The sequence below is a fragment of the Apodemus sylvaticus genome, chromosome 3, assembly GCF_947179515.1.
Source record: "Apodemus sylvaticus chromosome 3, mApoSyl1.1, whole genome shotgun sequence".
Taxonomy (NCBI): domain Eukaryota; kingdom Metazoa; phylum Chordata; class Mammalia; order Rodentia; family Muridae; genus Apodemus; species Apodemus sylvaticus.
Window position 1 is genome coordinate 139,968,972 of NC_067474.1, and position 27,981 is coordinate 139,996,952.

The 27,981-nt window shown below is 53.2% G+C and overlaps 1 protein-coding gene across 2 annotated transcripts; it reads left to right on the forward strand.

The window, feature by feature from the left end:
- Positions 1–1,574: 1,574 nt before the first annotated feature.
- Col8a2 (collagen type VIII alpha 2 chain) lies at positions 1,575–27,960 on the forward strand. 2 transcript variants are annotated; one of them, XM_052177363.1, is made up of 3 exons: positions 1,575–1,710; positions 23,327–23,523; positions 24,104–27,960. In XM_052177363.1, the coding sequence occupies exons 2-3, from the start codon at positions 23,343–23,345 to the stop codon at positions 26,020–26,022; spliced, it is 2,100 nt and encodes a 699-aa protein (XP_052033323.1). In that variant the 5' UTR covers positions 1,575–1,710; positions 23,327–23,342; the 3' UTR covers positions 26,023–27,960. The 2 variants fall into 2 exon arrangements, with proteins under 2 accessions (XP_052033323.1, XP_052033322.1); XM_052177362.1 differs by lacking the exon at positions 1,575–1,710 and adding an exon at positions 14,429–14,953.
- The last annotated feature ends 21 nt before the right edge of the window (positions 27,961–27,981 follow it).

Below are 27,981 nucleotides of genomic sequence, written 5' to 3' on the forward strand. Positions count from 1 at the left end.
ATCCTTTGAAGGGCCACAGACTCCCATCATCCCCCAACCCTTCCTGGGCCTTTCCATTCCCAGGCCACTAACTAGAAACCCAGACATGTTTTCGGATTTCTTTTTTTAAGATTTATTAATTTACTATTATATGCAAGTATACTATAGTTGTCTTCAGACACACCAGAAGAGGGCATCAGATCCCATTACAGATGGTTGTGAGCCACCATGTGGGTGCTGGGAATCGAACTCAGTGCTCTTAAACTCTGAGCCATCTCTCCAGCTTTTTTTTTTTTTTTTTTTTTTTTTTTTTGAGACAGGGAGTTTTAGTTAGGATTGCTGCTGCAGTGATGTGACCAAAGCAACTTGGAGAGGGTTTATTTCAGTTTATATTTCCAGGTGACAGCCCATCACTGAGGGAAGTCAAGGCGGAAACTAACTCAAACAAGCCTGCCTGCCCTAGCCTCCTGAATGCTGAGATTAAAGGCATGTGCAGGTGCCTCTGCTGCCGCTGCTGCCCCTGCTGCTGCTGCTACCGCTGCCTTCGCCACTACCACCACCGGTTTCTGCCTGCTTTCTTATAGAACCTAGGACCACCAGCCCAGTGATGGTCTCCACAGACAATGGGCTGGGTCCCCATAGTGATGGATCACCCATCACTAAATAAGAAACCTGCCTCACAATTGGATCTTACGGAGGCATTTCCTCAATTAAGGTTCCCTCCTGGCTCTATCTTGTGTCAAGCTGATGTAAAACTAGCCAGCACACAAGGTCTGTGTAGTCCTGGGTTTCCTAGAACTCACTATGTAGACCGTAGCTGCCTGCGTCTGCCTCCTGAGTGCTGTGAGTTTTTAAAAGGCATGTGCCCACCTTGACCCCACCCCACCCCCGGCTTTTAAAACGCTCTTCCCAAAACCCAAATTCTGTCTGTTTCACTGCTGCGGATCCTCTCAGGGACCCTCCTTCCAAATTGCATACCTAACTGTTTGGACCATCCCAGGACTCCTAGCAACCCTGTCTGTTATCTGTGCAGCAGCGGCCTGGCTCTTTCAAAGCACAGATCTGCTCACTCCAGAGTTTCCCATGGCTCCCTATTTCCCTGAAGGTGACATTTCACCAGCTACCAACTTCATTAAGGCCCTTGCCTGCTTTTGTTGACTACACCAGCTCAGCTCACCAGACCATCAAAACCCCCTCTCCGGGTTAGAGAGATGGCTCAGTGGTTAAGAGCACTAGTCGATTGCTTTTCCGAAGGTCCTGAGTTCAAATCCCAGCAACCACATGGTGGCTCACAACCATCAAAAACTCCTCTCCTTCCCCCTGAGTCCTCCTGGCTCAACCTAGGTCATGGTGTTGGGGGAGTCTTGAGTCTTGCCTGGATTCCTTGAGTGGTGCACCATGGACCACTCCGTGCTCCCCACCCTCTTTCCAGCGCTGCCGTTCCCTTGACCTACAGCGGTCTAGGGCAGGGGTCCGTGGAGCTCTGAGGCTGCTCGCCCGCTGCGTTGCGGGCGGGGCGCGCACCCTTGGCTGTGGCTGTGGAAAGAGCAGGGCGGAGGCCCCGCCCCACCGCGCCCCTCCCGCCGCCCGCCCACTCGGCCGGGGCGCGGGGCAGCAGGCAGAGCGACTCGGAGCTCTGGCGGCGCGGACCCCGACGACGCCCTGGCTCTGAGCCTGAGCCGTCCGGGTTGCCCTCGAGCGCCGGAGCGCCGCCCGGAGGCCGCCCTGCAGGTAAAGGCGGGCAGCTTTGCGGGGGTTTGGGCTGGGGGACTCCCTGAGGGCCGGATGCAGCCAGGTGTCCAGCCCCGACGGGGCGCGGCGTCTCAGGCCCCAGTTCGAGGACAGGACCTGGAGGCGACTCCCGCGGGGAGTGCTCACCCGTCCCCTGGACGTAACAAGATAGAGTCCCCTGTTCCCTCTCTCTCCAACACTAGACAGTGGCTCCGAGTATGCCATTTCAGTTCACCTGTAAAACGGGAGTAGTAAAACTGCCTTCAAGGTGAGGTTGCGGAGAGAGGGGGAGGTGAAGGGAGACTCAACGTCTATCTTATCTTCTCTCCCCATCTTTCTGCCATTTCTAAATCTCCGGAGACCTCCAAATGACTTGGGTTTTCTGTCTCAACCCCAAGTTCTTTCTATTTGGAATAACCTGGCAACCTCTACCGACACTGAGACTGAGGCTCTGAGGAATGTCCCTGCCAGTGAGTGGCTCTGCACCCCCACTCCCATTGAGGCTTGTAGGGATTGAGGGGGTTGTGTCTGACCAAAAGTGGCTGGGGTCCCAGGTTCTTGGAATAACTTTCTGGTGTCTCCATCACACGGGTCCCAGGAGGCTCAAGACAGAGAATAGCTGTCAGCCAGAAGACTTCTGGAGTTGCACCCGGGACAGACTGATCTGAGTTTGCTTGGTGTGTGTGTGTGTGTGTGTGTGTGTGTGTGTGTGTGTGTGTGAGAGAGAGAGAGAGAGAGAGAGAGAGAGAGAGAGAGAGAGAGAGAGAGAGAATCTGCTAGAAAATCTCCTGTTTCTCCAGGAGAACAGCCTAGATTCCTGAACAGAAATGCATCTGACCTTTCAGGGTACCCTGCCAGCCCAGAAGTCTTCCTTCACTTGCTTGCCATGGAAGCTGGGGGAGGGGAGGACAGAGATGCTAGAGGGTGTGCAGATGGGGTCTCTCAGAAGAGACAGCAGATCCTTACTGACCTGGGCAAAGGGATCCACCCCCTCAACCCGACCAAGAGTCAGGGGGGTCACAAAGAGAGCTGGCAGTCTTGGTGGGGTGTCTGGCCTCTCCTCCCTTGATCTGATGAAGACAGATGGAGTCTTGGATACACAGAACCCTCTCAAAAGACATGTCACAGACAGCCTCGCTCCCTCCCACTGAGGCTCACACACACTTGCACACCGAGTAAAGACTCATTAGACACACACGACCGCACTCTTACCACAAATGCTAAAACAATGACACGCATGTGCACACTCGGTCTCCAACAGACACACAGCCAGCCCCATGTGGTCCAGCCAGATATACTTCCACATGCTAGTGTGTACACACCCCGGTTCACACTCTCCATGCTCACTAGGGTCTCTCTGGTTTCGCTTTGTCTACCCTGGTGAACATGAGCATTTCCACTTTGGCCCAGAGGAAGGGAAAGAAAGGAGGGAAGGGAATGTGTCTTTTAGCAAGGGGGGGGGGGAAGATACCAAACCTGGCTGTCAGCCCAAGCCCCCAAAGCCCACTGCTTCCCTGCTCTGGGCCCCAGCCAGACCAAAGGATGTGAGTCCAACTTCCCTGCCCTGCTGGCCCGAAGCTTACACCAGAACCTCAGTGACAGGCATGGGCCTCTTTGAAGGGAAGTGGAGCCTCAGATGAGCGGGTCCTGAGGCTTTACAGAGTTGGGTGGATGAAACAGAGGCACCAACATCTCTCATACGGAGTGGACCTATGGGCTCTGGGAGCACGTTGAGGTACACAGGAAGAGGAAGTACTGTGAGAGCCGAATTCAGGGCTGTGAGTATGGGGAGAGGAGGATCTGAGGTAACTCTGCAAGGCTTTCGGTGATAATGAGAGTTTTGTTAGTTGGGTCACACAATAGGGAGTTGAGGGACCATACTGTTTTGAAGTCAGGGTTCTTAGGTTATTATCTAGAGACTAGGGTGTGAGTTGCCTAGTGGTACAATCCGGGAGTGACTGGCCGTTCAGGGTTCAGGCAGGGAGATCTTGGAGGAGGCCAGACAGTGTGAGGAGAAAGGTAGCTAAGTGAGTGGTTGCCATGGGGATGAGAGGAGGGATTGATGAAGAAGCACTCATCTTAGGGGGAGGCGTAGCAGGGTCGCACGCCTTTAATCCCAGCACTTGGCAGGCAGAGGCAGGTGGATCTCTGTGAGTTGGAGGCCAGTTTGGTCTACAGAGCTAGTTCCAGGACAGCCAGGGATATACAGAGAAACCCTGTCTCAAAAAACCAAGAAGAGAAATGAAAAGAAAAAAGAAAAGAAAAGGAATAGACTCATCTGATTACAGGATCAGTAGAGGCCGGGCAGGGAGCCTTGCGCAGTAGCACTGTGGCCTGTCCTCACAGGAGGTTGGGATTGGCTTCCAGTCTCATAAACTGGAATGATTGGGAACTGGAGCTGGGTATGACCATGAGTTGGGGGTTGTCTCTAAAAGTCACTGAGTGTGAACAGGAGCTGGGGGGTGCGTCTGAAAGGCCAGAAAGTACACACACACACACACACACACACACACACACACACACACACACACAAGCGCGCACACACACGTCCAGATATCAGCCAGGGAAGCCATGCTCTCTGAGAGAGTTTAGATCTCTCTGTTCTCTGGTCATCTCCAGAGTAGGGAGGGTAGAGACAGCAGATCTCCAGTGAAGAGAGCATATGCAGGTTCAAGAGTTGGCCCTGGCACTGCCTGTCTCTGCGTCTCAGTTTCCATATTGTCAAAATCCCTTCCTGGGGCTATTTTTTTAACCCATGGAAAGGTGAGGGAGGGGCGGTCCCAGGTACCTTTGTCATACAAGTAACTCGCAAAACTTTCTGAACAGTATGCCCGCCACCTCTGCCACCTCCCTGGTTGGATCATGGAACATGGAAGTGCTGACCTTGTATCATCCAGATTCTTAGGGAGCTTTGAATGAGCGATTAAGCATTCCCATGAGGATGGATGGGTGTGCCTGTTCTTAGAGAGTAGAAAGGCCTGTGGGGGGCGGGGACAGGGAGCTGGTGAACACCTTATGGGGAGAGCCAGACCCGCATTACTGGCCATCTAGAGATGGGATTAGAGATTTAGGGGGGATCATTTGGGGTTACATAGCAACCAGAGAAAGCAGAGGCCTGGGCTCAGGCCCTTCTCCACAGAAGGCCTCCACAGCCATCTCTCACAGGCCTATCAGGGACCTGGGGAGGACACCTCATCAAACTACCTTAAGCGCTCTAATTTTTTTCCTTTATTTTAAAAAGATTTTATTTATTGTATGGATTTTTGCCTGAATGTATGTCTGTACATCACATGCACATAAGCAATGCCCTTGGAAGCCAGAGGTGGATATTAGATCCCAGGAAACTTGAGTCATCGTATGGGCCCTGGGAATTGAACTCTGGTCCTCTGGAAGAGCAGCTAGTGCTTTAAACCACTGAGCCATCTCTCTAGTCCAGGCACCCTGTAATTTCAGTTCCTCTTTCTGTCTTGTTGAGTGTAACAATGATGCAGACTGATTGTTCTTTGTTGACTTGTTTCTAATCCTGTAGCAATAGGACAAGGCAGGAATTGATGGCTGTTCAACAGAGCGGGGTAGGTCAGTAGTCAGTGTACTTTCTGGATACAGGGCTGGGGTTCCCAGCCGGGCCTGTGATGACACCCACCTCTGGTCCTTCTCCTTGGCCTGATTCTCTTCACTTTGGGAAAAGAGTGGACAACTGTTAGCAGCTTCAGCATGCCACACATCTCTCTAGCACATTTTTTTTTCCCAGAGAGGAAACAATAAGTCAGGGCCATGGAGAGAGTTTGGCTGGGAGAGGGCTGGGCTGTTGGGTTGGTATCTGAGACTTCTCAGTGGTGCCTGGCAGGGACACCTACCAGGAAGGGGCACTAGCTCCTTCAGACAGGGGCTGTGAGCCTAGGGTCTTGGCCTCACCTGTCAGCCCTGACTGGCTGCTCTGAGACCTCAGTGGCCACGCTTCTGAGATGGGCCAGTGATGCTGGCCTGGCTCACCCTGGAAACGGAGGGTGTGGGAAACATTTCTCCTCTGCAAGCTCCCAGAAACCCACTCTCTTCCCCACTCCCCCATCTCCCTATACAACTCAGGCTGGCCTGGAACTCTCTGTGTAGCCTAGGCTGACCATAAATTCACCATCTTCCTGCTCTAGCCTCTTGAGAGATAGAATTTCAGGCGTGAGCTACCACGCCTGGCTGAGGCCAACTTTTTGGCACCCACCCCCTCCAGCATCCCAGTCCTTAAGACCAGGAAATTCTCCCTTCTGTCTAGCCTCCCTCTCTCCCACTGTGCTGGCTGCTGCAAAGCTTGCGTGGGCCCTCCAGGCCACACTCCTGACGGGCGACCACGAGCTTATTAGTTCGTGGCAAACATTCTTTTCATAGTTTTTGGAGCTCAGCAAATCCGATGCTTAGTTGGGAATGCAGAGCCCCCTCCTGCAGTGGCAGCAGGGACTGGGGAGGGGGTGGAAACCCTGGGGGTTAGCCAAAGAGGGGATGAGTTGAGGTGATGTGGCAGACACCCCCCTCCAGGAACACTCCGCCTCAGCTCCTCAGCTGGGGAGCAGGATGGAGGGTCGGTCGTCTTCAGTAGCACCGGACTTAGCCAACTTGGCTCCAAGCTCTGGGACCATCCTCTACTGTCCTGCTGAGTAACTTGGGCAAGTGACCTGTTCGTGCCTCAGTTTCTCAGTTGTAAAGTGATGTTTAGAATATGTCACATGTCTGCTGGGAGAGGTCATAGTGTTGACATTTCAAATAAGTACAGTGGACGTGTATTGAGTTCCTGGATAACAATTTACCCTAAGTCCAGTATGCAAAAAAAAAAGCAGCATGTCTAATCCTCGCACAAGTTCTAGGAAGCAGAGACTGCTTACCTATCACTGATGAAGGAGTCAAGGCGCTGGCTGGTGAAGTCGTAAGAATACATATTTAAGGAGCCAGAGCGATGGCTCAGTAGATAAAGGTGCTTGCTCTCCAGACTGCTGACCTCAATCCATCACACAAGACCCTCAAGGTGGAAGGAGAGAACTGACTCCCCAAAGCTGTCCTCTGACCCCCACACTGGCCCAATGGGCACCCACAACCCTTATCCCTTAATAAATAAATGAATATTAACAAAACTAAGGTGTGTAATATAGTCAGGTGCAGTGACACAGGAGGATTGTATTGTGCTTGACATAGCTTGGGCTTCATAACAAGACCCTGTTTCAAAACAAACAGACAGTCAAAACAGCTTCCCACTGCCTGGTTTGTGGGGCAGGAAGATCAGGACTTCAGGGTCAACCTTGGCTATAATTACGTTGGAAGCCTGCTGGCTTAAGGAGACCTTATCTCAAACTAAACAGAACAAAACCACATGCACACATGCTCTTGCGTAGTTCTCGAACCCATGATTTTTTAAAAAAATAAGACTCTTGGGGTCTGGAGAGATGGCTCAGTGGTTAAGAGCACTTGTTGCTCTTGTAGAGGGCCTGGACTCGGTTCCCAGCACCCACACGGCTGCTCACACTCACCCATAACTCAGTTCCCGGCCCAGACTCCCTCTTCTGGCTTCCGTGGGCATCAGACATGCAGGTGGTGTGCATACAACCTTCCCGCAAAACATTTATACAGAAATAAATAAATCTAAAACAAAAAACGTTTCAATTGGGACTGTAGCCTCGACCTGCCCACAGTGGGGCTGGCAACAGATCACTCTCTAGCAGTAGTCACCTTGCAAGGAGCTGAATTTTCTTCCCAGGGCCCGTGGGAATCCCCAGGGCCTGTGTTTGGAATGCTGTGGTGAGAGCTGGGCCTGACACCAGGCTAGCCTACTTGGGGACTTGGCAGCTCTCAGAAGCTTCTTGGTAGAGATAAAGTTTGTCCCTCCCCATATCTAGTGTGGGATTTAACTGTGCAAAAGGGGAGATGTCAGCAAAGGATGGAGGAGAGAATAGGGCATTGAGAACAGAGCCACACTGAAGAAAGCTCAGGCAGGGCCCCGCTGTGCCCGCCCACCCCACTCCCTACATTGTAGAACCTCGGGAGGGGGCTCCCGAGGCTCTCAGTAGAGGCTGTGTCCAGTGTTGCCTGTCTGTAGTCGTGCAGTCTGGGTTGAGGTGACAGCTTGGGTAGGATAGAGTAGATTTGGCAAACAGGACCCTAATCTGTAGGAAGCCCACATATGGAGGCTGTGGCCACTTAAGGACTAGCCAGAGCTACCTTCTTCAAGGTAGACCTTGGAGAGTGGATTTGGCTCCTCTGGGCCTCCGTACTCCTCCTCAAGGAAACTGGACCAGAGTTCCAGCCTTGCAGGGCTAGGGAGGCGGCAAAGGTATGCGGAGGCAGGGGTGAGGGAGGTGAAGTGGTTTAGTGAGTCAAGGGCTTTCCTCCAAGCCTGGGGGCCTGAGTTTGAGCTCAAGATGCCCTGGTGGAAGGAGAAATGACCTTTGAAAATTATGTCTGATCACCAGGTGTGGTGTCACACCCTTTAATCCCAGTATTCAGGTGGCAGAGGCAGGGGGATCTCTGAGGCTAGCCTGGTCTACAGAGTGAGTTTCAGGACAGCCAGGGCTACACAGAGAAACTTTGTCTTTAAAAAAAAAAGTAGCCAGGCGGTGGTGGCACACGCCTTTTTAATCTCAGCACTTGGGAGGCAGAGGCAGGCAGATTTCTGAATTCGAGGCCAGCCTGGTCTACAGAGTGAGTTCCAGGACAGCTAGCACTATACAGAGAAACCCTGTCTCAAAATAAATAAATAAATAATAAAATAAAATAAAAGGAATGAGAATTATTTTTGACCTGCACATTAGTGAGCCGAGGCATGGATGGCCCTCCCCAACAATAATAAAAAATGTAATAAAAATGTTTTTAAAGTTATGCCTGGGATGTGGCCAGTGCTGTTCTGTGCATAGTATGGATTTAAGGTTTATTAGTTGTTTCATTGTGCATGCTAGATGCTCTTGGGATTTAGACACTGGTATTAGACAAGCATGTGCAGCCAGCTTTGGGCTGGACCCAGATCTCCAACCCCGATACTCAAGGCCTTCCTCAGCTGAACCCAGGCAGCCCTCTCCAGTACAGCCACCTGTTCGAAGCCTAGGCTAGCAAAATGGCTTAGCAGGGACAAATGATTGCAATACAAGCTCAGTGACCTGAGTTTGGCTCCCAAAACCCAGGGTAGAAGAAGAGAATCAATCCCTCCAAACTGCCCTTTGTTTTGTTTTGTTTTGTTTTTTGAGACAGTGTTTCTTTGTGTAGCCCTGGCTGCCCTGGAACTCACTCTGTAGACCAAGCTGGCCTTGAACTAAGAAATCCACCTGCTTCTGCCTCCAGTGCTGGGATTAAAGGCGTGCACCACCACTGCCTCCAAGCTGCCCTTTGATCTCAAGCACACTTACTTGTACATGTGTGCAAGATTTAAAGGGAGGGGGTCGTTAGCTCAGTGCTTAAGACCACTTGGCTTTGAACTACATATGTAGGCCACATAGCTGAAGAGGGCCTTGAATTTCCAATCCTCTGGCTTCTTCCTCTTAAGAACTGGGATTACAGGTGTGTGCTACCACGCCGAGCTTATGTGATGTATGCATGTTGGGGACTGAGTTCAGGGCTTTTGCGTTAGGCAAACGCTAGCAACAGAGCTGTATCCCCAGCACTAGTTTGTGTGTGTGTAGGTGTGTGTGTGGTGCTGGGGAATGAACACAATCCTACACTTGGCCACTGAGCACTATCCTACATTATTTTGTTTTAATCCTATTTGTCCCTTGTGTATGTCCAGGATTTTGCCACACACCATACCTTCAGTTCTTCTGGCCTGGTTGGCCAGTCCTCACCTCCAAAGAGCTCAATTCATGTTGGTAGCCAAGACTCAGATCCAGCTTAGATCAAATGCCCCGCCCCACCCTAAGTGGAGGAGCTGGTGGGCAGGAGGTTTGCACTGAGGTGGACAGACTGCCCATTCCAGGTCTCAGCAGCCAGGCCCCAGCAGCCAGACCAGGAGCTCAGAAAGTGGTCTCTGCTGGGGTTCTGGTGTTTACTGTAGCCAGGGTGTTCAGGCCTCAGCAAGGTGGAGAGACAGCCAGGAGCTACAGGCTTTGGCATCAGACTGTTTGTGCAGCCGCAGAGAAGGCCAGGTTGTCAGAGTTTCCATGGGATCGGGCAGAGGCAGGCGAGCAGCTGGGGGAGAGAGTGACGAAGCCTCCTTCTTCCTGCCAGGTGGACTGGCTGGGTGTCCCCTCTTTATCCACTCGGAAGTCATGTCTGGGTCTGGACAACGGCCCCCAACTCCTTCAGCTACCTAGACTGGGGGGGTTTTTACAAGGATTTTGAGACAAGGTCTCTTGTAGCCCCAGGTGGCCTTGAACTCAAGATGAAGATGACCCGATTCTACTGTTTCCCCCTTGCAACTGCAGGGTTGACAGGCTTGTGTCAGGCACCGTATCAGACTTCTGCAGTACTGGGGGTAGAACCAAGTGCCTTGTAGGTGTCAGGCAAGCACTCTCCCAACTGTATTACACCTAAAGCCCTGAACTAGGACTTTGGACAGAATCTGATACCATGTTTAGTTGAGGCACAACTGGGAACTCTGCTGTTCAAAGTTCTGGCTACTCCTACCCCCCACTCCCCCGCCAAGGCAAGTATGACTTCCAAAGCTTGCCTCCCTGATACCATACTCACTGTTCCTACTGGTTTCCAACTCCAAAGACTTCTAGAACATCCCAGAATCTCCCAAGCATTTTCCTACGGCCTGGAATTCCTTTCCTCTCCTCATCTGCCGGCTCAGATTACTATTTATCTTTCAGAATTCAGCTTGAATGTTCCTTCTTCCACAAGGCCTTTTAGGGGAGCTCACTGGGAAGTGGAGGGACAGTGCACTCTTCTCTGAGCTTCTATAGTCCAGGGATCTTAGCCAATTGTCTGTGTTGGGGCTTGAGGGCTTTTTTTTTTTTTGAGACTGGTCTTACTAGGTAGATCAGGCTGGCCTTGAACTCACAGAGATCTGAGTACTGAGATTAACAGGCCAATCCTGTGGGTGATGGCTTTTTGACTGATGCTCCCTGCTCCTCTCACATCAGTATGAACGTTCCTAGGTGACCACTTCCCAGTCTTAGGGGTCACCCTCAGGCAGTCCTAATGTAGAGACTTGAGTTGGCCAGAACAGGGCGCACAGAAGGGATTTCCGCAGTGCCTCAAACCAGAGCTGTCACTGAGTGCATAGAATGAAAGAGCAGATGAGTGTGGTGCTGCCTGACAGCAGCCCCCCCCCCCCCGGGCTGAGGAGGGGGCCTGGGGGGGGCTCCTGGTAAGGTGCCTTGATTAGCCGAGGGTGGCTGGCTAGCGGGATTTCTCTAGGAATCCTCTCACTGCTCCTGTGGTTTATCCCCCCCTCCCCCCTTCCCCCAGGCTCTGCCTCTCCTAGGACGTTCGTGGCCCTGTCCACCTAAAAAAGGTAAGCTAGTTCTGGACCAGGGCTTTCTGATTCCCAAGGCTTGGAAACTCACTGGCTCCTGCGGCAGTAGCAGCCCCTCCATCCCAGGCGCAGGGTGCCCTTGCCAACGACTTCTCCTGCAGGTGACCTCAGCTCCTTGTGCTGTAAAACCCCGGCCCAAGTCGGAAGCAGCCTTTTCTCATTTGTGAACTATCTCGCCTTGCTCCCTGGCGTGGCCGTGTTTGCTTGGCCCCCGCCTGAGTGTAGTGGCCTGGCCGCACTCCCGCCGGCTCCCTCCCTGCCCAGCCCGGCCTCTCCGGTTGCTGTTGCCGCCACCACGCAGGGAAGCCGCGAGGCCCAGGAATCTTGGCCGGCTGGAGCGACAGCGGCCAAGGGTGGCGCTCCGGAAAAGGCTGCAAATGGGAACCAGAAGGCGAAGAGAGCTGGATGGAGGTTGAGGAGGTCTGGGCTGCCAGGCTGAGGCTGGGTGGCTGGGTCTGGAGACCCTCCAGTCTGTTTTGGTCAGAGGCTTGCAAGAGCTCTGCTGGAAGCTGGAGTGGCACCCGCTGAGGCCAGAGCTCCTGATGGAAGGAGCCAGCTTTCTTGGCTACCTGCCTGAGGGTGCTGTGGCCGTGGGTCATCTGTCTCAGCCTGGACATTCTTACCTCCCTGGCTGGAGGTTTGGTGGCAATGAGATGTTTCTCCTGGGGCTAGCAGGTGTCTAGACTCAAGTGGGCCGAAGAGAGAGGACATTTTGGCTAGCTTTCTGGGACCCAGGTCTGAGGAATCAGGAAGAACAACAGAGACCAGTCCCCAATCAGACTCCCTAGGACTGGGCCCCAGGTGGAGGGTGGCCTGGTCAGAGCCAGCCCTGGTGCAGAGTTCCAGCTGCAGGCTTTCTTGAATATTTGTTGAGTGATATGGAAGAGAGGGCTGAGGTGGGGTATGAGAGGAGGCTGGGAAGGCTGCTCCGAGGAAGAGGCACTCAGGAGGGGCTTTGAGAAGGGAGCATGGGCGTTCTAGGCAGAGAGGGTCCCGTCGGCAACTATGGGAAGGTGAGTATGAAGTCGAGGACACCAGGGCTGTGGTAGGCTTGTCTGATCCCCAAGGTGGATAAGCCACTAGATGGCTCCTCCCTTCAGACTGCACAGGAGGGAGGTGTGCTCTGCCCATATGACCCTGATGTCTCCCTCAAATCTCCTTCCAGGTCTCTTCCCTAAGCTGCAGTCCCCTGTGCACCAGGTGTGAGACACTGGGACCCTTGAGTGGAACTGCAGCTTGGTAGGACAGTCACCATGAGTAGGCGTGTACTCTAGAGCTCACAACCACCAGGGCGATGAGGTACCAGGGAGCTCCAAAACTTTAGGATAGCCCTTACCCACACATTTAAACTAGGGGGCTGAGGCAGAGAGAGCCAGTAGAGCCCCACCCCCAGTTTCTAGCCAGGGAGGCACAGGTAGAGCTGATTCGGCATGCACAGGTATGGTCTGTCCACAAAGGCCCTGTTACCTGACCAGATGTTCACAGTTTGCCAGAGCTGGATCTCACTCAGGGGACAGACATCTCAGTTTGTCACTAGGGCATGGGACAGAGTTGAGAGAGGCTCGCTTGCATAGGCAGTGGGGATGGCGACAGACACGTCTGAACGGAAGGAGAGACAGATGCTGAGACATGAGGAAGACATGGGAGAGGACTTAAGTGGTTCTCAGGGCGCCTTCCCAGGTCTTAGACACAGAGGATGTTCCCACGGTGTGACCTCAGTGATAGTTCAGCACATCGACGGACCTTCCCTGTGCATCTGCCTTCAGAAGCCACGTGAAAGGCAGAACAACAGGGATGTAGCCTGTGAGTGCTGGGGACTCATTAGAGACTCCAGAGTCAGCGAGGGCCATGGGCAGAGCTGCGGGGAACAGGCGGTCCACAGTCGGGACTCATCAGTGTAGCCTAGAAGCTTGGCAAGGTGCAGATGTGGGGTCTACACCAGCCACATCTGTCCTGATGACCTGGTACAGCCTATGGTTTGAGAAGTGGTGTTAAAGTCCATATAGAAAATGTGGGGGACTGGAGAGATGGCTCGGCGGTTAAGAGCACTGACTGCTCTTCCAGAGGTCCTGAGTTTGATTCCCAGCAACCACATGGTGGCTCCCAACCATCTGTGATGGGATCTGATGTCCTCTTCTGGTGTTTCTGAAGACAGCTACAGAACTCATATACACAAATAAATATTTTTTAAAGATTTATTTATTTATTATGTATAAGTACACTGTAGCTGTCTTTAGACACACCAGAAGAGAACATCAGATCTTGTTAGATGGTTGTGAGCCACCATGTGGTTGCTGGGATTTGAACTCAGGACTTTTGGAAGAGCAGTCGGTGTTCTTAACCCCTGAGCCATCTCTCCAGCCCCAAATAAATACATCTTTTTTTTTTTTTAAAGAAAGAAAATGTGGAGGATGACAGACAGGTTAAAAGTGGAGGTGGACTGAAAGGGTTCTGTGGCTGTCCTGTGGGCTTTAGCAAACATACACACATACACATGCACATATGTGCATACACACACACATACAAAATTTTTTGAGACAGGGTCTCATGTAGATCAGCCTAGTACCCTGAACTCCCTATATAATCAAGGATAACCTCGAACTTCAGAATCTCATATCTCTACTCTCCAAGTGCTGGAATCACAGGTGTTTGCCACCACACATACCCAGGGTTTCGTGCATGCCAGACAAACCCACTGATGGCTGAGCTACATTTCCTGAGCCCCCTGCAAGGTCATTTATCAAACCTTTATGGAGTGGCTGGGTTGTGCCAGCCTCTGGGCTGGTCTGGTTTGTTTGCTTGTTTGCTTTTCAAGACAGGGTTTCTCTGTGTAGCCCCAGCTATCCTGGAGTCCACTCTGTAGATGAGGCTGCCCTAGAACCCAGAGATCTGCTTGCCTCTGCCTCCCAAGCACTGGGATTAAAGGTGTGCCTGACCACTGCCTGGCTGTGCTGTATTTTGGAGTATATGGTCTCTCTCCTGGCCCAGGCTGTGGGGGAGAGCTAGAGGTCATAGGGGGAGCTAGAGAACACTGGACTCCACAGGACTGGATGTGTGCCTTGAAGGGAACGGAACACAGATGTCATGTGTAGTTGTGGCTATGTATAGGGCTGTCTCTTCTAACCCTGCCAAGGCACTGTAGGGGGTATAGAGTCGTGTTACCATATAAGGAAGAAAGGGCCAGCTCTGATTTTCAGACTCCTCCTGAGCACCTGGGTTGCAGGGGGGGAAGGAAGTTGGGAGGAAATGAGAGCCGTATGGGAAGGCGGGGCATATGTGCGGTGGGAGGAGACTGTGCCGGTACACCGTGATGGAACAGGATCTGGGGACACAGGGAGACCTGGAACTACATGGACAGTCCAGAGACCGCGAGCCTGTGGTGGAAGGAAGGAGGAAGAGGTGAAGAGACCCAGCCTGGGGCAGGCAGGGATGTGCCTGGACTGGGGACATGGCGGCCAAGAAGCTGGAAACCACATAGGAGGCATCCATACTGAGACCCCTGGGGGCAGAGTCTGGCCTTTGCCACCTTTCTTTCCAGGCCTCAGGAACTGGGTAGGGCTGAGAGCTTGCCGTAGAGGCTGAGGGCCGGAGTGCTGGGCTGTGGCCGAGTCACATCCTCCCCTCACCCCTGGAGCCTTAGCTCAGTTGTCTTCAGCTGTCCCTACAGAGAAACCTGGCCCGTGTTCTCTCTCCACTAACCAGGGAAAGGTCTAGAAGGGCAGAAAAAGGACATTTAGACTTCATTCCTTAAGACCTCATGCTTTGGATGAATGCAAGATGCCACTTTGTATCCAGAAGGTATGTGGCTGGACTGAAGGAAGGTGTTCCTGGCCATGAGGACAGGCTGAGCCACCACATCTGGAGGGTCTGGTGGCTCCCATGATCTTAGTTGATCTTTTTGCTAAGGACACTGAAGGTTCTGAAAGGTTAAGTCACTTGCCCATTAGTACGCAGCTGTGCTGGGAGGTCAAGCTTTAGGGGGGTTAGGAACTGCGCTCACCTCACAGGTGAGGGAAGACAGAGCCATGGGACACCAGAGAGAGGGGAAGAGGCTGGGGAGTGGGGACCAGGCACCGGCCAGGGGCTCTGCAGAATGTCTGCACCACAGGAAGCGGCTCACAGCATACCTGTGGTTTGGCGGACCGACCGCCGCGCCTCCCCGCCGCTGCTCGCGGAGCCGCCGTCTGGGGTGCTGGGGCCTGGATTCTGCTCGGGTCGGGTTCCACCGGTTCCCACCCCGGGGCGGGGTCACAGCGGCCTCACCCTGCGCCCTGTCTCCGGGCCCCTCGGCACCACCGACTAGACGCCTCGGTCAGGGGTGGGGTGTGGGGTGGGGTGATGGGGTGTGGGGTGGGGTGATGGGGCGGGGTGATGGGGCGGGAACACACCTGGGACGCGACCTTGGGGAGGGGGTCGGGGAGGTGGGACTCGGCCAGCGCCTCCTCCCACCTGGGTCTGGACGCCCGGGGCGCCCGCTCCTAGCCAGTCTCCTCTGCCTCTGGGAGGAGGCCAGGCTGCCCCAAAACGCTGACTTGGACGAAATGGTGTTTTACGGCGATTTGTTGAAAAGGGGGGAAATCCCCGTTAAGGACTTGCAGCTGTCCAAACACCGCGTCTGCCCCGCCGCCGCCCGGGCGCAATCCCCTGAATCAGCGTCTCCTGAGCGCGTCCCACCTCCGAGTCTCTGCGCCCTGCCATCCCTGGCCTCGATCAGTCCACACCTCGGGAGAGGTCACCAGAGACGGGGATGGCTTGCCCAAGGTCACACAGCCAGTCGTGGGCAGAGCTGGCTGGAGCCTTAGGACTCTCCTCCTGATCTTACACACACACACACACACACACACACACACACACACACACACACACACACCTCTGCTGGCAGATGAATTGTTCCCTTTGCTCTACACTTCTGGAGCGAGACTAGTCGGTGCAGAGACAGTCTTCAAGTAGTCACCAGGGAAATGTTGGAGCGAGTTGTTGCTGTGTTCTTGATGATCAATGGATTGAGGTAGTCTGGTCTCAAACTTGCCAAGCAGTCAAGGATGACCTAGACATTTCTGTGCTCTTCCTGCCTCTGCCCCCCTCCCCCGCCGCCCCAGACTACAGGTGTGCGCCACCATATCTAGTGTCGTGCGTCCTTTTAAGTCTGACGTACGGTGAGCTGAGTTGGTCACTCATGGAGCCTCGCAGTGTGCCAGCTTGGCCGTGTGGGGACAGGGAGAGCAGGCCTGCTAAACCAGCAGCTAAGAGCCGATCCTGGCTCTACAGACCGAGGCAGCCAATGGACTGGGCGTCTCCAGCATGCCAGAACAAGTGAGAGTTATCCAGGTGGAGCCACACCAAGGGCAGAGTGTGCAGAGACCAGAGTCCCCGGGCCGGGCACTCCGACTTACGCAGCGCCACCTCTAGGTCACTGACTCTTTTTTTTTTTTTTTTTTTTTTTTTTTGATCCCCGAACAGCCTCTACCTCCACTCCCCAGCCTTGTGCCCAGCCTGGCTGAAAGAAAAACTTTTTTCCTTGCTATTCTGTGCTTTTGCTGCTGGCCTGACCCTCGGAATGTTCCAGACTCCCATGGCAGGAAATCCTAGTGGTTACAGCTTTGGTTTGTCACAGGTCCCTGCCCTAGCCCAGTCATCACTGTCACCCTAAGCTTTTGCAGGCACCACTGTGCTTCTTGGAGCCTCTGTCTCCTCAGCTGCAGACAGGCCCTGACAGCACCTTCCTCATGGAAAAGGCCACAAAAAAAAAAAAAATCATTGTTTTGAGCAAAAACTTCTAGGCCATGCCGGACACAGCACTTATGAGTTATTGTCTTCCTCACGCTCCAAACACACACCTAGCATCAGACCTGGTCCCTGACCTCATCGAGGGAGTCCCTGTCCCTCTCCCCTTCCCCCTTCCCCTCCCCTTCCTCCTCCCCTCTTCCCTTCCCTCTCCCCTTCCTCTCTCTCTCACACACACACATGCACACACACCGATGTTGGGTAGAAGTCATTGGGATGGACAAGCTAGGAGGAGTCTAAGTCCCTTCCTGTAAGACCCCATACTATGCAGAACTCAAGGGTGCATTAGCTCTGGGTGCTGTCCCTGCTCCTGGCTAGCACTGGGGTGTTTCCTTTGGTAGCATGCCTGCTTGGGTGCCTTCCTAGTTCTGTCCTCTATTAGCACTAACCATGTATAAGAAACAGGTTGGGCCTTTCCAGAGCCAGGTCTGTCCCAGGTCTGCTGTAACAGTGTCATGACCTTTAGGCCCTGGCCTAAAGTAAGCCAGAGGACATCTTGGCTTCCTCTGGTACCTGCTATACACTGGGCCTACTTCCCCCTGCTCCCCAACCCCTGCTTACCCACCAGACAGCACACTCCGGCTCTAGACAGCTATGCACAGCCATCCAGAGTGTTCCAGCTCAGTCAATTCAAGAGGGCCCTGCCCTGCCCGTCCAGGAGAGGTGAGGAAGTAATGGCAGGTAGAGGACTGGGCTCCCCTGCCCAGGTTTAGTTCTGCCTGTAGCCTTGTTGGTGAGAACTTAAGACCCATTTCCTCTTCTCTAGACCACAATAGCACCCCCAAACGCTCTAGTGGGGGTTTTATGTGAACTGTTAGGATAGTTTTTGGTCCGATTCACCATCAGCATCTAATAAAGTCAGACCTGGGGAGGCAGAGGCAGATGGATGTCTGCGTTTGAGGCCAGCCTGGTCTACAAAATGAGTTCCAGGACAGCCAGAGCTACACAGAGAAACTCTGTCTTGAAACAAAACAAAACAAAATACATAGGGGTGGAGAGATGGCTCAGTGGTTAAGAGCATTGGCTGCTCTTCTAGAGGTCCTGAGTTCAAATCCCAGCAACCACGGTGACTCACAACTATCTGGAATGGGATCTGGTGCCCTCTTCTGGCAGGCACATGTACATGCAGACACAAAAACCATAAACATAAGTAAATCTTATAAAAAGAGAAAAAAGAAATGTAAAAAAGGAGAAAAACCAAAAACACAACAACAAAATACAGCCCAACTTGTACATTGCAGGCTCAGCCAGACCCTGTACATCACAGGCTCTCTGAGTCTTAGCATCAAGTCACAGCCAATAAGACAGTGGCCTGTGCTGGGGAAGGTTCCTAATGAGGCCTCAGCTTCTGGGCAAGCATCTCCCTCCACCTCTCTCCCCTTCCTCCCTTCTCCTCTCCCTCCTCCCTCTACTAAGGATGGAACCCAGGGCTTCACACATGAGAGCTTAACCCCGAGCTGTGCCCTAGCCCTAAGAGTCTCTTTCCTCATCTGTAGCTCAAGGGCGACCTTTACACGGACTCACTGGGGGCCGTGAGGAGATCAGCTTGAGTTTGACACACAGGGATCCCAGTGCCAGGTGTTACTGTCAGGCCAAGTAAGGGAGAGTAAGGGTCCTTTGAGGTCACAGAGCCGCTAAGTAATGGAGCTGAGATTTGAGCCTCAGGACTGGGCAGTGGCTCCAGGGACCTTCCCTGCAGCCCCTGCTGAGAGAGATGTGAGGGAAGAGATCTGTGGCCATCACAGAGGGTTTTGCTTCCTCAGGCTCTGTGGAGCCCACAGTAGGGATGTGAGGGGAGCACGCTCTTCACTGGATCTCATCAGTGAGTTCCAGCACAGCCGGGGCCACAGAGAGACCTTGTTTCAAAAACCCAAAAGAACGAAAAAAAACAAAACAAACAAACAAAAAATGACCCCCCCAAACAAATCCAAATGTCTCCCCTCCAAAAATGACAGCCTATTAATATGTAATTCACGTATCCATTTAAATGTACAGTACAGGGTTGTATCTATGGCGCAGTTGGTAGAAATGCTGCGTAGAATGGAAGAAATCCTGGATTTAATCTCTAGAACCGAATAACCAAGCCTGGCACAGCGGCTCACACCTGCAGTCCCAGCACTCAGGAGGTGGAGTTGGGAAGATCAGAAGTTCCCAGTCCTCCTCAGCTATGTAGTGAGTTTAACCTCAGCTTGGGAGACATGAGATCCTGTCCCCAAAACAATGTTCAGTGCAATTTTTATTTTTATTTTAAGGCATAGTCTCACTAAATAGTCCTTAATGACCTGAAACCCACTATGTAAACCAGGCTGGCCCTGAACTCACAGAAATTTGCTTGTTTCTGACTCTTGGGTGCTGGGATTAAAGATGCATGCCATTGTGCCAAATTTAATTTAATTTTCTATGTATGGGTGTTTTCCCTACGTGTATATTCCTATTAGCACCGCCTGATACTAGCAGTGGCGAGAAGAGGGGGTTGGATCCCCTAGAACCGGAGTTACACGTGTTTTCCAGCCAATGTATGTCCCGAGTGGGTGGAGTCAGGCTTGGGTCCTCTGGAAGAGCAGCCAGTGCTGACCACTGAGCCATCCTGCTAGCCCCAGATTACAGTCAGTGCCACCAAACCCAGCTCACAATCAGGTTCCAAACATTTCCTCACCCCTATGTAGAGGGCCATATCTGTGAGAATCACTCCCCATCTCTCCTTCCTTCAGCCCTCAACAACCCCTGGTCTACTTCCCATCTCTGTGGACCGCCTAGTCTAAGCATTTAAAAGAAATGGAGTCAGAGCTGGGATATCACTCAGTTGGTAGAACTACACATGAAGCCCTGGGTTTGATCCTGAGCCCACACACTGGATGTCACCCTACGTGTCAGTGCTCTGATGCCTGTTATTTATTTATTTATTTATTTATTTATTTATTTATTATTTATTTATTTATCTATTTATTATCTATCTATCTACCTATCTATCTATTTATTTATTTATTTATTATATGTAAGTACACTGTAGCTGTCTTCAGACACTCCAGAAGAGGACATCAGATCCCATTACAGATGGTCGTGAGCCACCATGTGGTTGCTGGGATTTGAACTCAGGACCTTCAGAAGAGCAGTCAGTGCTCTTAACCGCTGAGCCATCTCTCCAGCCCATGATGCCTGTTTTTAATTCAACATATTTATTGAACAGAAAATATGTGCCACTTCCTTTTAAGCGTGTGTGTGTGTGTATGAGCACAAATGCAGAGACCAGAGGAGGTTGTCAGACATATATCCATGACTAACTTTAATTTTTTGTTAGTTTTTTGGGATAGAATTACTTTGTGTAGCCCTACCTGTCCTGGAACTTGCTGTATAGTTCAAGGCTGGCCTCAAACTCACAGAGATCCTCCTGCCTCTGCTTCCCCAGTGCTAGGATTAAAGGTATGCACCACCTTGCTTGGCCTTGCCACTTTTTTTTTTTAAAGTTTAAACCTTTAAAAAAGTTTTTTTTAAATTTTTATTTCATATGTCTGTGTATTCTGCCTGCATGTGTGTGCAGAGCCCCCAGTGGCCAGAAGAGGGCATCAGATCCCCTGTAACTGGAGTTTCAGATGGTGTGAGCTACAGTGTAGGTGCTGAGAGTCAACCTGGGTCCTGTGGAAGAGCAGCCAGTGCTCCTAAGTGCTGAGTCAGTGCTCCAGCCCCTGCAGTCACCTTATTTACCTTCTGCTCCAAGGGAGTATCTTTGGGAAGAGTGCGCTTATATACTCTTTCCTGTGGCTGTTTTCTGCTGATTGCTGTTTTGTGACAATGACTTCTCTTAAGGACATACTCTTAGAAAAGATCACGTCTGTAGGCTGGGAATGTGTCTCAGCTGGTAAAGGCCTTGCTTGGCATGTGCAAAGCCCTGGGTACAATCCTAGCACCCCATAAAACTGAGTTTGGTGGGTCAGACCTATCATCCCAATACCAGGCAGGTAGGGGCCGGGTTGGGAGTTCTAAGTCATCCTCAGCTGTATACCAAATTGACACTAGCTTGGATTACATGAGAACTTGTCAGGAGGACGAGGAGGAGGAAGAAGAGCATCCAAGTGTGCTGTTGTGCACCTGTAGCCCCAGCAGGATGAAGCAGGAAGGCCTCCACAAGCTTCAGGCCAGCCTGGTCTATGTAGTTCCAAACAGAACTGCACAGTGAGACTCTGCCTCAAAGATAAAACACAAGGGAAGGAAGGTTTCAGAATACCTGCAGCTAGGGGAGATGGAGACGAGGTAGGTGGAGATGGGGAGCAGACCTAGCTGGAAGGACTTGACCCGAGGGTTAGGAGTGGTCCTGAGCCTGGGCAGGGGAATCTGTGACATGGAAGATGGCAAGGAAGGAGGGTCAAGCTGGGAGGGACCTGTGTACAGGTCCCACGAACCGAGACCTCCCTCTTCCTGAAGGCATCAGACTGGCTGGCTGTTTTGATTGGAAAAACGAAAAGAATTTGTGAAACGAGCTAGAGAGATGGCTCAGAGGTTAAGAGCACTGACTGCTCTTCTAGAGGTCATGAGTTCAAATCCCAGCACCCACGTCTGTCTCACATCTGTCTGTAACTCCAGGTCCAGGGGATCTCACACCTTCACAGAAACATACATGCAGGCAAAACACCATGGTGGCTCACAAACATCTATACTGAGAGATCTGGCGCTCTGTTCTGGCATGCAGGCATACATGCAGGGAGAACCCTGTATATTAAATAAATAAATAAATAAAAACAATTTGTGAAGCTAGGCAGTGGTGGCGTGTGCCTTTAATCCCAGCACTCAGGAAGCAGAGGCAGGCAGATATCTGTGAATCTGAGGCCAGCCAGGGCTACACAGAGAAACAAACAAACAAACAAACAAACAAAAAAACCAAACCACTTTCTATCACCTGCATGGAGTTACAGAGGGTTGTAAGCTGACATGTGGGTATTGGGAATGGAACCCAGGTTATCTGGAAGGGCAGCCGGTGTTCTTAACTCTTCAGCCATCTCCCTAGTCTCCATGTCCAGGGTTTTTTCTCTTTCTTTTTAAATGTTCATTGGTGTTTTGCCTGCATGTATGTGAAAGCATCAGATCCCCTGGACCTGGAGTTACAGACAGATGTGAGACAGATGTGGGTCCTGGGAATTGAACCCTGGTCCTCTGGTAGAAAAGCTAGTGTTCTTAACCTCTGAGCCATCTCTCCAGGCCTATGCCCAGTTTTTAAAAGCATTTTTTTGGGCACACAAAATGGCTTGGCAGATAAGGGTGCTTGCTGCGAAGCCTCATGACTTGAATTTGATCCCTGGGACCTACATGGTAGAAGGACGCTGACTGCCACATTCATACATGCCTCTCCTGCAAAGAAATGAGCAAAATGTAGCTTAAAAGGGTAGTGCAGCCGGGCGGTGGTGGCGCACACCTGTAATCCCAGCACTCTGGGAGGCAGAGGCAGGTAGATTTCTGAGTTCGAGGCCAGCCTGGTCTGCAGAGTGAGTTCCAGGACAGCCAGGGCTATGCAGAGAAACCCTGTCTCGAAAAAACCAAATCCAGCAAACAAACAAACAAACAAACAAAGGATAGTGCACTGTGTGGAGAGCGCACATTGTTCTAGCATCCCAGCTAAGTTCGCCTTCATTTGGGGCTGTTTGGATGATGTAAGGCCGTGGGTATCTGCATACACAATTTGCATAGACGTATTACCCTGCGCTCTTTGCCTAAACTCCCTCTTTGGTGAGGATGGTAGTCAAGCTGGCAGAAGCCCCGCCTTGTCCTTTGAGGTCAGCTAAGTGCTGTGGATAGCTGTGGAGGGCTGGGTAGCTGTCAGAAGGTGTTTGGGAGGGCAGGGACAAAATAGAAGGGTAAAAATGAGGCCCAGAATTATGAGGCTACTGGGGCCTAGGAGCTGTCCTGTAAGGAGTCCCGGGTGGGTGACAGGGTAAAGGTTGCAGGGAGAGGAAAGGAAGGCGGGCCTCAAGATAAGACATTGGCTTTTGCAAGTATGGAGTCCAGATGGGGAAATCACAAGGATCCAAGTCAAATCCCAGGCCTGCCTCCCCTATATGATCTGGGTACTGGGGTTATCCATGTGGAGATGAGAGTTTACATCTCTGAAGAGCCCCAGTGGTAGGTGGTAATTGGCAGAAAGCTGGCCTGCATATGGATGGCAGGGGCCTCGTCTTGCATAGGTTCGCTTTCGCAAGGCCTGTGCTGAGGTCAAGCTGGTTCTCAGAAGGTTCTATCTGGTGAGACTGGTCAGGCTTGGAAGAGGTTTAGCGGACAGCATATACAGACTGCAGTATATATATCTGCAGTGACTTTGAGATTTGCTTTTGAATAACAACGGATCTGAGCCCGTGGTCCTGGTGGCTGGTTTGGTGACAGCCTTCCTCCTCCTCCCTGCAGCACATCCACAGACGCCATGCAGGGGGCTCTGGTGCCCCTGCCGTTGCTGCTGTTGTTGCTGTTGGGGTGTGGGCCAAGAGTGTCCTCTGGCGGCGGAGCTGGGGGCGCAGCTGGCTATGCCCCGGTAAAGTATATGCAGCCCATGCAGAAGGGACCAGTGGGACCGCCTTTCCGAGAGGGCAAGGGCCAGTACTTGGGTGAGAACCTCCTTATTCAACCATGCCTAAGACTTCTCCCCCATCCCCTCCTAAATCCCTCCAGACCCTACAGACCACAGCTTCTCAGTGTCCAACTGAGATTTTCCCATCTCTATTTATTCTTCCTTCGGCTGGTCCAGGGATTCTCAACTTTAGAGGGCCAGAAACTGGCTCTGGCTGGTTGGTGCAGGTGGTCTTCATATGGGGGTGGGGCCGGGCAGGGAGGTAGAGAGGTAATAAAGCAGCTTGACTGGTCTGTAATGTGGGCTATTAGCGCCACCTGGTGGTAGGATGGCCACCAAGTCTTGCAGCCATAAATATTCTAAGTTCTTTGGACAAGGCCTGGCTGATAAGTTGGGAACAGGGAGCCCTGGATGAGGACACTTCAGTGCTCCCCGGATAGCAACTAGACAGCTCTGGACACCCTCCGTGGTGGAGGGACAGCTCTGGGAGTGTTCTTTATGAGCAGATACAAAGCCTGTTCCTTCTAGGTGCTCTGCACATTACCATGGGAAAGGATAGATGAGGTACCCAGCTTCCATTGTCCAGGTCCCTGACGGTCCCCTTCTCTCTCTTTCAGAAATGCCTCTACCGATGCTGCCAATGGACTTGAAAGGAGAGCCAGGCCCCCCTGGGAAGCCGGGACCTAGGGGTCCTCCTGGGCCTCCTGGCTTCCCGGGAAAGCCAGGCACTGGAAAACCTGGGGTCCATGGACAGCCAGGCCCTGCTGGCCCCCCTGGCTTCTCCCGGATGGGCAAAGCTGGTCCCCCAGGGCTTCCAGGAAAAGTTGGACCACCAGGGCAGCCAGGGCTACGGGGGGAGCCAGGGATACGAGGGGACCAGGGCCTCCGGGGGCCCCCAGGACCCCCTGGCCTTCCTGGTCCTTCAGGTATTACTGTCCCTGGAAAACCAGGTGCTCAGGGGGCTCCAGGGCCTCCAGGATTTAGGGGGGAGCCAGGACCCCAGGGAGAGCCTGGACCCCGAGGAGATAGGGGCCTCAAAGGGGATAATGGAGTGGGCCAACCAGGGCTGCCTGGGGCCCCTGGGCAGGCAGGTGCCCCTGGGCCCCCTGGGTTGCCTGGTCCAGTTGGCTTAGGCAAACCAGGTTTGGATGGGATACCAGGAGCCCCTGGAGACAAAGGTGATTCTGGCCCCCCTGGGGTTCCAGGTTCTAGGGGAGAGCCAGGAGCTATGGGCCCAAAAGGCCCCCCTGGGGTAGATGGTGTAGGGATACCAGGGGCAGCAGGGGTGCCAGGACCACAGGGTCCAGCAGGGGCTAAAGGGGAGCCAGGACTCCGGGGTCCCCCAGGCCTGATAGGCCCTGTTGGCTATGGGATGCCAGGAAAACCAGGACCTAAGGGAGACAGGGGCCCAGTTGGGGCCCCAGGGCTCTTAGGAGACCGAGGTGAGCCAGGGGAGGACGGCGAGCCAGGGGAGCAGGGTCCACAGGGGCCTGGGGGTCCACCTGGCCTCCCTGGGTCTGCAGGGCTTCCTGGTAGACGTGGGCCCTCTGGTCCAAAAGGAGAGGCAGGACCTGGAGGTCCCCCAGGAGCGCCTGGCATTCGAGGCGACCAAGGGCCCAATGGGCTGGCTGGGAAACCCGGGCTCCCTGGAGAGAGGGGACTTCCTGGGGCCCATGGGCCTCCTGGACCAACCGGGCCCAAGGGTGAGCCAGGTTTTACAGGTCGCCCTGGAGGGCCGGGGGTGGCAGGAGCCCTGGGACAGAAAGGTGACTTGGGGCTTCCGGGGCAGCCTGGCTTGAGGGGTCCCTCTGGGATCCCAGGACTCCAAGGCCCAGCTGGTCCGATTGGGCCCCAGGGTCTGCCAGGCCTGAAAGGTGAACCAGGCCTTCCAGGGCCTCCTGGAGAGGGCAAAGTGGGGGAACCTGGCTCTGCTGGTCCCACAGGGCCCCCTGGAGTCCCTGGTTCTCCAGGGCTCACAGGTCCTCCTGGGCCTCCAGGGCCTCCTGGGCCTCCTGGTGCCCCCGGAGCCTTGGATGAGACTGGTATCGCAGGTTTGCATCTGCCCAATGGTGGTGTGGAGGGGGCTGTGCTGGGCAAAGGAGGCAAGCCCCAGTTGGGGCTCGGTGAGCTGCCAGCCCACGCCACCCCAGCCTTCACTGCTGTGCTCACTTCCCCCTTCCCCGCCTCAGGCATGCCAGTTAGGTTCGACCGGACTCTCTACAATGGCCACAGCGGCTACAACCCAGCCACCGGTATCTTCACCTGCCCCGTGGGAGGCGTCTACTACTTTGCTTACCATGTGCACGTCAAGGGCACCAATGTGTGGGTAGCCCTGTACAAGAACAACGTGCCCGCCACCTACACGTACGACGAATACAAGAAGGGCTACCTGGACCAGGCCTCCGGGGGGGCTGTGCTCCAGCTGCGGCCCAACGACCAGGTGTGGGTGCAGATGCCCTCAGACCAGGCCAATGGCCTCTACTCCACCGAGTACATCCATTCCTCCTTCTCAGGATTCTTGCTCTGTCCCACATAACCCGTGGGGGGCCCTGCTGCCCTGGCCTCCTCCTCTTTAGTGATAAGAGAGACCTTTCCAGCTACAGAGATCTCTATTGGAAGGAAAGAGCCAAAAACTGAACAGAGGCGGCGGCGGTGGCCTTGGCCCGAGAAGACTGACTTGCTTTTCTGTAGGCTGAAGCCGTTTCTGGAAGAGGTTGGCCTAATTTCCTTTCCCCCAGGAGCACTGTGGGGGTTGTACCCCTGTTCTGGACCTGCCTGGTCTACAGGCAGCACCCCAGAGCACTCGGCCTGGCCTGCTTGTGAGCCCTGGCAGCTGCTGGGAGAGACGGCTTTCTTGTTGGCCTTAGACGGCGTGGAATGAGCCCAGGGCTTCCCGTGGTCCCTGGGTCTCTTCCAGCTCCCCAGGGACCACCAGCATATGATACGACATTAGATTCTCTGAGGGTTTGGCTTCCTTTTGGGAGGAAGGAAGGAAGGGAACGGGACCATGGAGGCAGTCGATACAGAGAGATGTGGCGAGCTCAGACCAATCCTGGTGGGGACAGTTGTATGGCCCTTGCTCCTGGTCTCTGGAAGACTCCTGAAGCAGCCGTCTGTGGAGATCTGTGAGGGCACACGGATCGGGGCAAGCTGGTCACTCTTCTGTTTCCCTGGCTATCTCTATTGGCTCTTTGGTATGAGGTTGGACAGCCATGGGCTGAGATGGGACTTTGGGTAGTGTCTATACAGATTGCAGAGCCAACCACGGCTGCCAATCAAGCAAAAACGATGCCCCTCCCTCTTTCCTCTCACCTGTTGGGGGTGGGGTAATTCATTGTCAGAATGTCAGGGGAGGCTTAGCAACCCCAAACCAAGTGCCTTCAAGGCAGAGCGCCTCTCGTTGGGCACACAAGCTTGTGGGTGAAGACTTCTGTTTCTCCTTAATAAGAACCACGCTGTGGGTATTTAGTGTCTACTAGAGGGGCTCCTCTGTGGGCACGTCCTCTCTCTCCCTGCTCTGCTTCCAATTTCCTGTTCTCAGCAGTGTAGGGCCCAGGAGGCTAAGGCTCTAAAGGAAAGGATTCCAGCAGGCCCCGCTGGGATGAGCTGGCTCTAGAGGCTTCTACCATCCTCCTGAATCAGGATGCTCCTGCAGGAAACAGGTGGGCTTGCTTCCCAGCTGGGCTCAGTGCTGGGGCTCAGGGATGGTGGACAGTCTCGCCTAGACAAGGATGGCTGCTCTCTCTGTGGTTCGCAACCTTCCTTTCTCAGCCCTCACCTAGTCAGCCCACTTCACTGACCAAGCGTGAACCTGGGACATCGACTAGACAATCCAGCTCGTGCTCCAATTTGGGCACATTCAACTGCCCCTGGGGACAGACTGAGGATGAGGGCGGGCCTAAGCCTCCTCCCTCTCCACAGCTGCGAAGCAGCCTAGTGGATCCCAAAGGGGGTCTGCCTGTGACAGCAAGGAAAAGTTCTGCCTGGGACTCTGTCCCTTTTTACTGCCACACCCAAGGGAACCAGCGAGCATCTCAGAGCATCCCAGTAGCGCCTTTTCAGTCTCCTTCCCCGGGTCAAAGCCACTAATCCTGTGGGCTCTGATGTCCCCAGAGGGAGCCCTGAAAGCTGGTTCAGGGCAGAGTTGCCAGACCCCACCCTGAAGCCTTTAGGGAAGGATTCTGTAATATCTGCGGACTGGAGCAGTAGGTGTCACTGACCAGCTTTGACAAACAATGTTAGGCTTTATGACAGCTACACTTACCTTGTGCATTTTTGTATTTTGGCTTTTTTTTTTTAAGGTTCTCCATTCGGGGTTTCATTTCTAACCTGGTGTAGGAAGTTCCTCTCTACTTACCCCATGTCAGGTTCAGGGAAAAATGCACCGGGGAATCAGAGAAAATGGGATTTCTTTTTGCAAACTACAGTACTGTTATTGATCACCCCCCCCAATAAAACCTGTTGTAGAAACACACGTTCTGACTCTGGCCTCGAT